The sequence below is a fragment of the Bison bison genome, unplaced genomic scaffold, assembly GCF_000754665.1.
Source record: "Bison bison bison isolate TAMUID 2011002044 unplaced genomic scaffold, Bison_UMD1.0 scf7180017864267, whole genome shotgun sequence".
Classification (NCBI taxonomy): Eukaryota; Metazoa; Chordata; class Mammalia; order Artiodactyla; family Bovidae; genus Bison; species Bison bison.
This window is the reverse complement of record NW_011494839.1, coordinates 1,719,366-1,729,456: the sequence shown is the minus strand read 5'-3', so window position 1 is coordinate 1,729,456 and position 10,091 is coordinate 1,719,366. Positions and strand designations below refer to the sequence as shown.

The 10,091-nt window shown below is 40.9% G+C and overlaps 1 protein-coding gene across 2 annotated transcripts in view; it reads right to left on the bottom strand.

Moving 5' to 3' along the window:
* Nucleotides 1-734: 734 nt before the first annotated feature.
* PPP1R42 (protein phosphatase 1, regulatory subunit 42) overlaps nucleotides 735-10,091 on the bottom strand; it is a 44,558-nt gene continuing 35,201 nt past the window's right edge. Inside the window, exon 9 of one of the 2 annotated variants that reach the window (XM_010848457.1) lies at nucleotides 735-1,179. In XM_010848457.1, the coding sequence (XP_010846759.1) occupies nucleotides 1,089-1,179 (91 nt within the window). In that variant the 3' untranslated portion in view covers nucleotides 735-1,088. The remainder of the gene's footprint in view (nucleotides 1,180-10,091) is intronic. The other variant, XM_010848459.1, reaches the window with a different exon arrangement.

Below are 10,091 nucleotides of genomic sequence, written 5' to 3'. Positions count from 1 at the left end.
CTGAGTTCGAGCGTGCCCACGGTCTGTGGTACTTTTAGTTCCCCTAGTCGCAATTGCTTCTTCCCAAGGCCGGCGCCTCCATCGTCCCATCCCCCACCCCGGGGCCCCCCTTTGTTTCCGTAGTTGGAACGGATTTGGGAGTTTCCCTGCGGGGAGCTCGCCCGAGGTGTTGTACCCTCGTGGCTCCCGGGGAGCGGGGATGGCGGCCGTGTGGGGAGGGGCTCCTTACAGGCTCCTTGAGGAAAGGGGGCGCTGCCCGGGGAAGCCCGGGCCCTGGATGCCCCCGACCTGGTGTCTTCACAGGTGAAGTTTGAGCAGACGCCCAATATTTCCCAGCAATGTGATTAATGCATCGTTGGAAACAATTCTTGCGTCAATCTTCTTTGAGGGTCGAGACAGAATATCGAATTTAAAGTATCCTTAATGAAACCGTTCTTTTACATGTGACATAATTTCATCCTTTACCATATATTTAAAAATTGGAGCTGCCAACAAGTACAGGGCTTTCCTGATAAAGAATCCACCTGTTTGATCCCTGGGTCAGGAAGATGCCTTGGAGGAAATGGCAACCCATTCTAGTATATTTGCCTGGAGAATCCCCATGGCCAGAAGAGCCTGGTGGGCTACAGTCCTTGGGGTCGCAAAAGAGTCAAACACGACTTAGCGTCTAAATAACAAACCTAGTACATAGTAATGGTGGCACTTACTTCATTTGAGTATAAAGTTCCACACACTTTATTAGTAACTCAGAGTAATCCTCAGGTTTTCATCTCAATTCCCATTTGATAAATATAGTCAGATTTACACTTTAAGATAAAGAAGCACACCAAAATACCGTGAGTTCAGAAAACGATTACTTTTGATGAATGAGAAAGCACATCTTTATCTTCCCAGAAAATTGTATGTAATGAGAAATAAAGCAATTGTAAAGGACTGTTGCAGATTCTATAAAGAAGCAAATCAAACAGGAATTGCAAAGGTTTTTTTTAATGAGAGACTAAAGCTACAAACCACAAATGATGATGTTGCCTAGTGCTGTAAAGGTAAAGAATGAAACGTTTCAGATCACTGAGGTTGAATTTACTGTTTTACAAATTTACTTGCAAATTATGAAGAAGGTGAGGTTCACGTACATCATTTTTTGTCAGCAAGCTTTCAGATGTCTTCAAAGAGAGAGTTCTGTATTGACAGAGGAAAAAAAAAAAACAGCATTTAAATTATTTCAAAACAAAGTTATCCAAAACAGGTAGGAAACGTATATAATCTAGGACACATTAACAACAGTGAAGGCTAATGATTAGTTACTAAACTGTGAATCTTCTCAGGCTTTAAAGAAAGCAGAAACAAAGATTATGCCCCTGAGGTAGGGAAGATTATGGGAAATCTGTGAGTTGAGAGAGGTGTGGAAATAACAACATTGGAGTGAAGGTAGGGGCCAGGACTAGGGTAGGCAAATTAGGTGCTCAGGGCTCCTTATATTTTGCACCCTGGCATCTCACAAGCTTCCCCCTAGCCTAGACTGCTAGAGTCTTCTGCTACTCTAGGAGTTGGGACGAATGTGCATGTGCGGCACAGTGCAGGCACTTCACTGCTAATAATGACTGGCCAGTTGCCTGCTGAGTTGCCCAACAGGTTCGAAAGGACTGATGTAACAGGACCCGCCACCTCAGGCCACCCCCTTGTCTTGTCTGCTGCCACTCTAAGCAGCCTCTGAATGCTCTGATGACTCTAGTCCTAATTCCTGCAAGACTCCAGTATTTGCAATTACAGTTGAAATGGAGAATAAACATCTTCAAATTTTCAACATTATATAAATTAGTAACAGGTATCTTTTTAAGTGCTAAGTGTTTTACAGAAAGCACTTTTATTTTCTCATTTAGTCTTTACAAAAACCCTTTGAGGACCTTATAGTTGAGAAAATAAAGCTAAGAGAGTTGAAATAAGTTGTCCAAGGTCACACAGTTACTAAGTGGCAGAGACAGGATTCAAGCCAGGCAGATTGACCTTAACAGTTGTGTTTTTTACCATACTATTTTATTTACTATTTGTAGGGATCTTCATTATTTGCAAAACATTTTTTTTTGTATCTCTTATCTCAGTAAAGAGCATTAACTTGAATCCCTATTAACAATCCAAATACTATTTTCATTATACATCTTTCTTTGAAATTCTTGCCTAATCTGGTTTTAGAGTGCTATAGATTTTATTTCACTGAGTGTGATTAGGCCTTTTAAAAAGATATTTATTTGGCTGCATCAGGTCTTAGATGTGGCATGCAGAATCCTTATTTGCAGCATGCGGACTCTTTAAGTTGTAGTGTGTGAGATCTAGTTCCTTGCCAGGGATCCAAGACTGCATTGGGAGTTTGGAGTCTTACCCACGGGACCATCAGGGAAGTCCCAGTGTGATGTAGGTCTCAAAATCATACTTATCTTTTTAAAAAATGTGTCACATAGTTTGTTATCTTTATAACGTAAAATGATCACATATACCAGTGAAGAAAATATATTGTTTTGTTATCTGTATACAGTTGGTGCTTTTTTCACCTTTCAACTATTTCCTTCATTGTTAATTAAGGTATAATTTACAGACTTAAACAGTCCTTTGAGTATATAGTTCAACAGTTTTGATAAAACATTTACAGTCATGTAACTACTACCACAATAAAGATATGCAACATTTCATCACCCCCTCAAGATTCCCTTGTATTGACCCTTTGTAGTCAACCCCAGGTCCTCAGCAACTACTCATGTTTTCTGTCTCTGCAGTTTTGCCTTTGCCAGTAGGTCATGAAATCATACATTGTGTAGCCTTTTAAGTCTGGTGTCTTTCATTCAGCATAGTGCTTCTGAAGTCTGTGTCATTTCATATATTGCTAGTTCATTTCTTTTTAATGCCGAGTAGTATTCCATTGTATGGGTGTACCACAGTTTGTTTATCCATTCCCTGCTGAGGGGCTTTTGGGTTGTTCTCAATTTTTGGTGATTCTTCGTAAGCCATGGAAAACATTAGGGTTCAGATTTTTGTGTGAGTATATGTTTTCATTTCACCTGGGGAAATACTTAGGAGTGGGACTGCTGAGTGTGTTGAGTGTGTGTTTAACTTTGTAAGACTATGTCAAACTTTTTTCCAAATTGGCTGAACTATTCTTTTTGCATCCCCACCAGTAGTGCATGACAGTTCTGGTGGCTCCATATCCTCGTTAGCATTACTTGATTTTTTTTTTCTTTTTACCTACTGTAATGGACATTTTTAAAGAAAAAATACTGATCCAATATTTACAACATTTTAAAAATCAGATGATGCCACAACCTAGATATCTTTCTTGTCAGATAATCTGATTTCCCAAGTTCAACTTGTCTGCCTGGCTGTAGTGTTTTGGAGCCAAGTAGCTACGGTTGCCTTTAGTTGGACAGCATGCTCTCCAGTTTACCTCAGTCACATTCTCACATGCTTCCCTTACTTATTTTATCTGCCTTTTCTTTAGGGTGTTTTTGAGACCCCCTGGCAGTGTAATGTTTTTGAGACCCCCTGGCAGTGTAATTAAGAACTTGATTTTTGGAGTCTGTGACCTAGATTTATGTCCCAGTCCTGCCTCCTGGCAATCCTGTGACGTTGGGCTCCTCTGACTGGGTTTCTCCAACACTCATTTTCCCTATGTATAAGTTGGGGCTGATAGTACTCTTATCTCAAAGGGTCCTACTGTGTTTTATAATTTGTTGGGGTAATGAAGACTAAGCTTTCAGAATAGATATTTTAAAATGGAAAATAACTAGTACAGTTCTTGTAACTTACATAATTCTTGTTCATAGAGTAAGCCATTGACAGAGTTGAGACTAGACATCACAAAAGCTAGCTTGTTGCTGCTGCTGCTGCTAAGTCACTTCAGTCGTGTCCGACTCGGTGCAACCCCATAGACGGCAGCCTACCAGGCTCCCCTGTCCCTGGGATTCTCCAGGCAAGAACACCAGAGTGGGTTGCCATTTCCTTCTCCAATGCATGAAAGTGAAAAGTGAAAGGGAAGTTGCTCAGTCGTGTCTGACTCTTAGTGACCCCATGGACTACAGCCCACCAGGCTCCTCCGTCCATGGGATTTTCCAGGCAAGAGTGCTGGAGTGGTGTGCCATTGCCTTCTCCGAAAAGCTAGCTTAGAGTATTCTAAAAAAAGTTTTGTTGCTCATTACTATTAATTTCTTTTTTCTTTTTTTTAGGGAGATGGGAGTTCTCCTAATTTCAAAAGAGTTCTTTGAGAACTGCAAACCAAAATCTTAGCATTATACCTATATTATTGATGTATACAGTTATTTTGCATATAAAAGTTAGTTAGACTGAGGTTGGATTTAATATGGCAAAATTAAACGTAGTTAGAGCTTTACAAATGACTTTATATAAGATCATCCCAGAGTTTCATGACTAAAAGTATTATCTAAGTTTTAAAAAATTCTTCTTGAAGCACATAGGAGATCTGTTGTTACAACTGTTCAAACATAGCATAGCCTTAACAGTGGTAAATTTACTCTTTTTAAAGATCACTTTTTAACTCAAAGAAACCCAAAGCATTCATTTCTAACTAAAGTTAGTAGGTATTTTATAAATAGTTAAATAACATACAGTGAACATTTCCTATGAATTATAGGTCCCAGGGATTCACATTCCTTAAAGGTGTCTGAACCTAAGGGCATTCTAACCCAGCTAGGAAGTTATTATTTTTACATTAACAGAAGGGATGGATTGACTCTATTGACATTTCTTGGGCTTGAAAGATAGTTAATCAAGTAACAGTTTGCTCTTTTCATTGTACCGTGCTGTGGGTACTGTATTCTCAGTGGATCTTATTTACAATGTATAAATGTATTTAATGCCTATTTTTAAATTACTAAGGCTCAAATACCTCCTAGCCAGCTTGAAAAGAGAGGAAACATCTGTCAGAAAGTATTTACTGTGACAAACAGAAAAAGAGGCAATAATTTGCACATTTTTTGTTCCATACCACATACTATTTTTAATTGAACAGTGAAGGCATTTGTTCAGCATCAGCCTTTAAATAAAAAAATAGTGTTGAACTAATCTTTAATTAAAGTGTACATTGATAGTATCAAGTTCAGTTTGGGGGTCAGCAGCAACGTCAGTGAGTCTGACTTTTTCCTCCCTGTAGGGAAGGCAGGCTTGTGTAAATATACATGAGCACAGACGGCATGCATTTATAAAGGAGGTGGAAAACATTCCCCTGTCATTGGACAGATGTTGCTTCACTGTGTTCTACACAGGACACAGGCACAGCTCTCAGTGTGTAAACCTTAAAGGAGTGTGGGGCTTATACTTCTAGAGTTTTGGAAGAAGCCTCTAAAGCTCCTTTCCACCTCTGATCAGGCTCCCCACCTTGAATCTTAAATGTAGACTGTAGGGGACTCTCCTGCTGATACCAGCTCATTAACCCACCTTCAAGTAATTAAGGGAGGGAGTTGGTTTAATCAACTTTTTAGAAACTAAAAATCTGTTCTTAAGAGCTGTGTATTTTAATACTTTACTAACCTTCTAACTTTATTCTCATTGTCTCATGGTGGTGGTATAATTGCTAAATCGTATCCTACTCTTGGGACTCCATGGACTGTCTTGTAGCCTTACACTAAATTAGTAAAATGTTAGCAAGAGGCACACCCTAATAGTCTATTATCAAGAGCTTAATGAAATTCCATAATAGGTTTGGTCACCTTTGATTGAAGGTGATATTAACTGGTGATATTTCCATTTAATAAGACTTAAATCATTTGTGATAACCAAATCAATGTTTTGGTATGCCCTCAGTGAAAATGTGCCCTGAGGAGATAAAAGATATTTAAAAGAAAATGTTGGGGCTTCCCTGGTGGCTCAGGGGCAAAGAATCCACCTGCCAATGCAGGAGACATGGCTTTGATTCCTGATCCTGGAGGATCCCACCTGCCGTGGAGCAACTAAGCCCATGTGCCACAACTATTGAGCCTGTGCTGGAGAGACTGGGAGCCACACCTGCTGAAGCTTGTGCACCCTAGAGCCTGTGCTCCACAACAAGAGAAGCCACCACAGTGAGAAGCCTGCATGTTGCGACTAGAGAGTAGCCTCCATCCTCCTTAACTAGAGAAAAGTCCACATAGTGATGAAGACACAGCACTCCTGCTAAGTCGCTTCAGTCGTGTCCGACTCTGTGTGACCCTATAGACGGCAGCCCACCAGGCTCCCCCGTCCCTGGGATTCTCCAGGCAAGAACGCTGGAGTGGGTTGCCATTTCCTTCTCCAATGCAAGAAAGTGAAAAGTGAAAATGAAGTCGCTCAGTCGTGTCCGACTCTTCGTGACCCCATGGACTACAGCCTACCAGGCTCCTCCATCCATGGGATTTTCCAGGCAAGAGTACTGGAGTGGGGTGCCGTTGCCTTCTCCGGAAGACCCAGCACAGCCAGCCAAACATAAATAAATGAAAATTAAAAATGAAAATGTTTATGTAATACTTTTTCACAAAATAAAACTTAAGAATCAGGATTGAACATAATCAGTTTCACTGACAGTGGCAAAAGCAGGACAATATATTCTTCTCACAGGAACCCCTCTATGCTGGTGGTTTCTTTAGGGTAGCCTATCTCAACAGTACTTAGTATTGGTAGTTGAAAATGCATTTAGCTTGTGTTTAGCATTCCTAGTTAGGAAGTAGGATTTGTCAGTGCAGTCCTAGTGACCAGAGCTTTGTTTGGGGCTGCAGAATATGTAGTACGTGCCACAGCTCACAACTGATCTAACAGTATGTGTGACAATGTACAGATTTACCAATATTGTTTTCTGAGGCTGTGTCTGTTTTTATTGTTTTCTTTTCCACCTTGATGATACACTAGCAAGACCTTTCAAAATGCTTGGTGAAGAAACAAAATGCAAGAACACTGTTGTGGAACTGACGCTGAGTTATGTAAATCTTTAAGAAACTCTTGGAGTGCTATGAACAAACTTGCTATGGTTTTGATGGCAATGGACATAATCAGGTATGGCAAATTCACACACGACTTCTGTTTTGTGTGTGTGTGAATGGAGAGGAAGCAAGATCCAAACTAGGACTCCTTACGTATCCTATCTCCTGTCCCCAGATGAAGCATTTTCCAGACTTATAGGACTCTCTCCCCCTTAGGCCTCTCTCAACAAGCCTAAGCCACTCTTCAGGGAATGGGGGTAGCAGCACTGTTGTTCATGGGTCTTCTTCAGGTGGGCTCCATTAAGGAATGCTGAGTCACCATCCCTTGATTGGACCCTTCAGAGAGTGTCTCATGACAAGCCCATGTGACCCTCATCAAGCAGTTCTGGAAAAAGGAAATCCATTCCAAAGTACATCTACTGGCTCTGATTACTTTCTTAATGAAATTTGCTATTGCCCTTTATTATAACATAGTGACTACTATGATATGGGGCTTCCCTGGTGGCTTAGTGGTAGAGAATCAGCCTGCCAATACTGGAGACACGGGTTCGATCCTTAGGTTGGGAAGATCCCCTTGAGAAGGAAATGGCAAACTACTCCAGTATTCTTGCCTGGGATATCCCATAGACAGAGGAGCCTGGCAGACTAGAGTCCATAGGGTCCCAAAGAGTGGGACACAACTTAATGACTAAACAACAAGTATACATTCTATGCACTATAAAAACCTTTCAACGATGGACTAAAAATAAAAAACAAATACAAAGCAAAGCCAGAGCTTGCTTCACTCCACTGTTAACATGAGGGCAGACACACTGAAATCATAATCACAGAAAACTAGTCAATCTGATCACATGGACCACAGCCTTGTCCAACTAAATGAAACTAAGCCATGCCGTATGGGGCCACCCAAGACGGGACGGTCATGGTGGAGAGGTCTGACAGAATATGGTCCCCTGGAGAAGGGAATGGCAAACCACTTGAATATTCTTGGCTTGAGAACCCCATGAACAGTATGAAAAGGCAAAATGATAGGATACTGAAAGAGGAACTCCCCAGGTCGGTAGGTGCCCAATATGCTACTGGAGATCATGGAGAAATAACTCCAGAAAGAATGAAGAGATGGAGCTAAAGTAAAAACAATACCCCATTGTGGATGTGACTGGTGATAGAAGCAAGGTCCGATGCTGTAAAGAGCACTATTGCATAGGAACCTGGAATGTTGGGTCCATGAATCAAGGCAAATTGGAAGTGGTCAAACAGGAGATGGCAAGAGTGAACGTCGACATTCTAGGAATCAGCGAACTAAAATGGACTGGAATGGGTAAATTTAACTCAGATGACCATTATATCTACTATTGTGGGCAGGAATCCCTTAGAAGAAATGGAGTAGCATCATGGTCAACAAAAGAGTCCGAAATGCAGTACTTGGATGTAATCTCAAAAACAACAGAATTATCTCTGTTCATTTCCAAGGCAAACCATTCAGTATCACGGTGATCCAAGCCTATGCCCCAACCAGTAATGCTGAAGAAGCTGAAGTTGAACGGTTCTATGAAGACCTACAAGACCTTTTAGAACTAACACCCAAAAAAGATGTCCTTTTCATTATAGGGGACTGGAATGCAAAAGTAGGAAGTCAAGAAACACCTGGGTAACAGGCAAATTTGGCCTTGGAATACGGAGTGAAGCAGGGCAAAGGCTAATAGACTTTTGCAAAGAGAATGCACTGGTCATAGCAAACACTCTCTTCCAACAACACAAGAGAAGACTCTACACATGGACATCACCAGATGGTCAACACTGAAATCAGACTGATTATATTCTTTGCAGCCAAAAATGGAGAAGCTCTATACAGTTAGCAAAAACAAGACCAGGAGCTGACTGTGGCTCAGACCATGAACTCCTTATTGCCAAAGTCAGACTTAAATTGAAGAAAGTAGGGAAAACCACTAGACCATTCAGTATGACCTAAATCAAATCCATTATGATTATACAATGGAAGTGAGAAATAGATTTAAGGAACTAGATCTGATAGAGTGCCTGATGAACTATGGACGGAGGTTTGTGACCTTGTACAGGAGACAGGGATCAAGACCATCCCCATGGAAAAGAAATGCAGAAAAGCAAAATGGCTGTCTGGGGAGGCCTTATAAATAGCTGAGAAAAGAAGAGAAGTGAAAAGCAAAGGAGAAAAGGAAAGATATAAGCATCTGAATGCAGAGTTCCAAAGAATAGCAAGGTGAGATAAGAAATCCTTCCTCAGCAATCAATGCAAAGAAATAGAGGAAAACAACAGAATGGGAAAGACTAGAGATCTCTTCAAGAAAATTAGAGATACCAAGGGAACATTTCATGCGAAGATGGGCTTGATAAAAGACAGAAATGGTATGGACCTAACAGAAGCAGAAGATATTAAGAAGAGATGGCAAGAATACACAGAAGAACTGTACAAAAAAGATGTTCATGACCCAGATAATCACGATGGTGTGATCACTGACCTAGAGCCAGACATTTTGGAATGTGAAGTCAAGTGGGTCTTAGAAAGCATCACTATGAACAAAGCTAGTGGAGGTGATGGAATTCCAGTTGAGCTATTTCAAATCCTGAAAGATGATGCTGTGAAAGTGCTGCACTTAATACACCAGAAAATTTGGAAAACTCAGCAGTGGCCACAGTACTGGAAAAGGTCAGTTTTCATTCCAATCCCAAAGAAAGGCAATGCCAAAGAATGCTCAATTGCACAATTGCACTCATCTTACACGCTAGTAAAGTAATGCTCAAAATTCTTCAAGCCAGGCTTCAGCAATATGTGAACCGTGAACTTCCAGATGTTCAAGCTGGTTTTAGAAAAGGCAGAGGAACCAGAGGTCAAATTGCCAACATCCGCTGGATCGTCAAAAAAGCAAGAGAGTTCCAGAAAAACATCTATTTCTGCTTTATTGACTATGCCAGAGCCTTTGACTGTGTGGATCACAATAAACTGTGGGAAATTCTGAAAGAGATGGGAATACCAGACCACCTGACCTGTCTCTTGAGAAGTCTGTATGCAGGTCAGGAAGCAACAGTTAGAACTGGACATGGAACAACAGACTGATTCCAAATAGGAAAAGGAGTACGTCAAGGCTGTATATTGTCACCCTGCTTATTTAACTTATATGC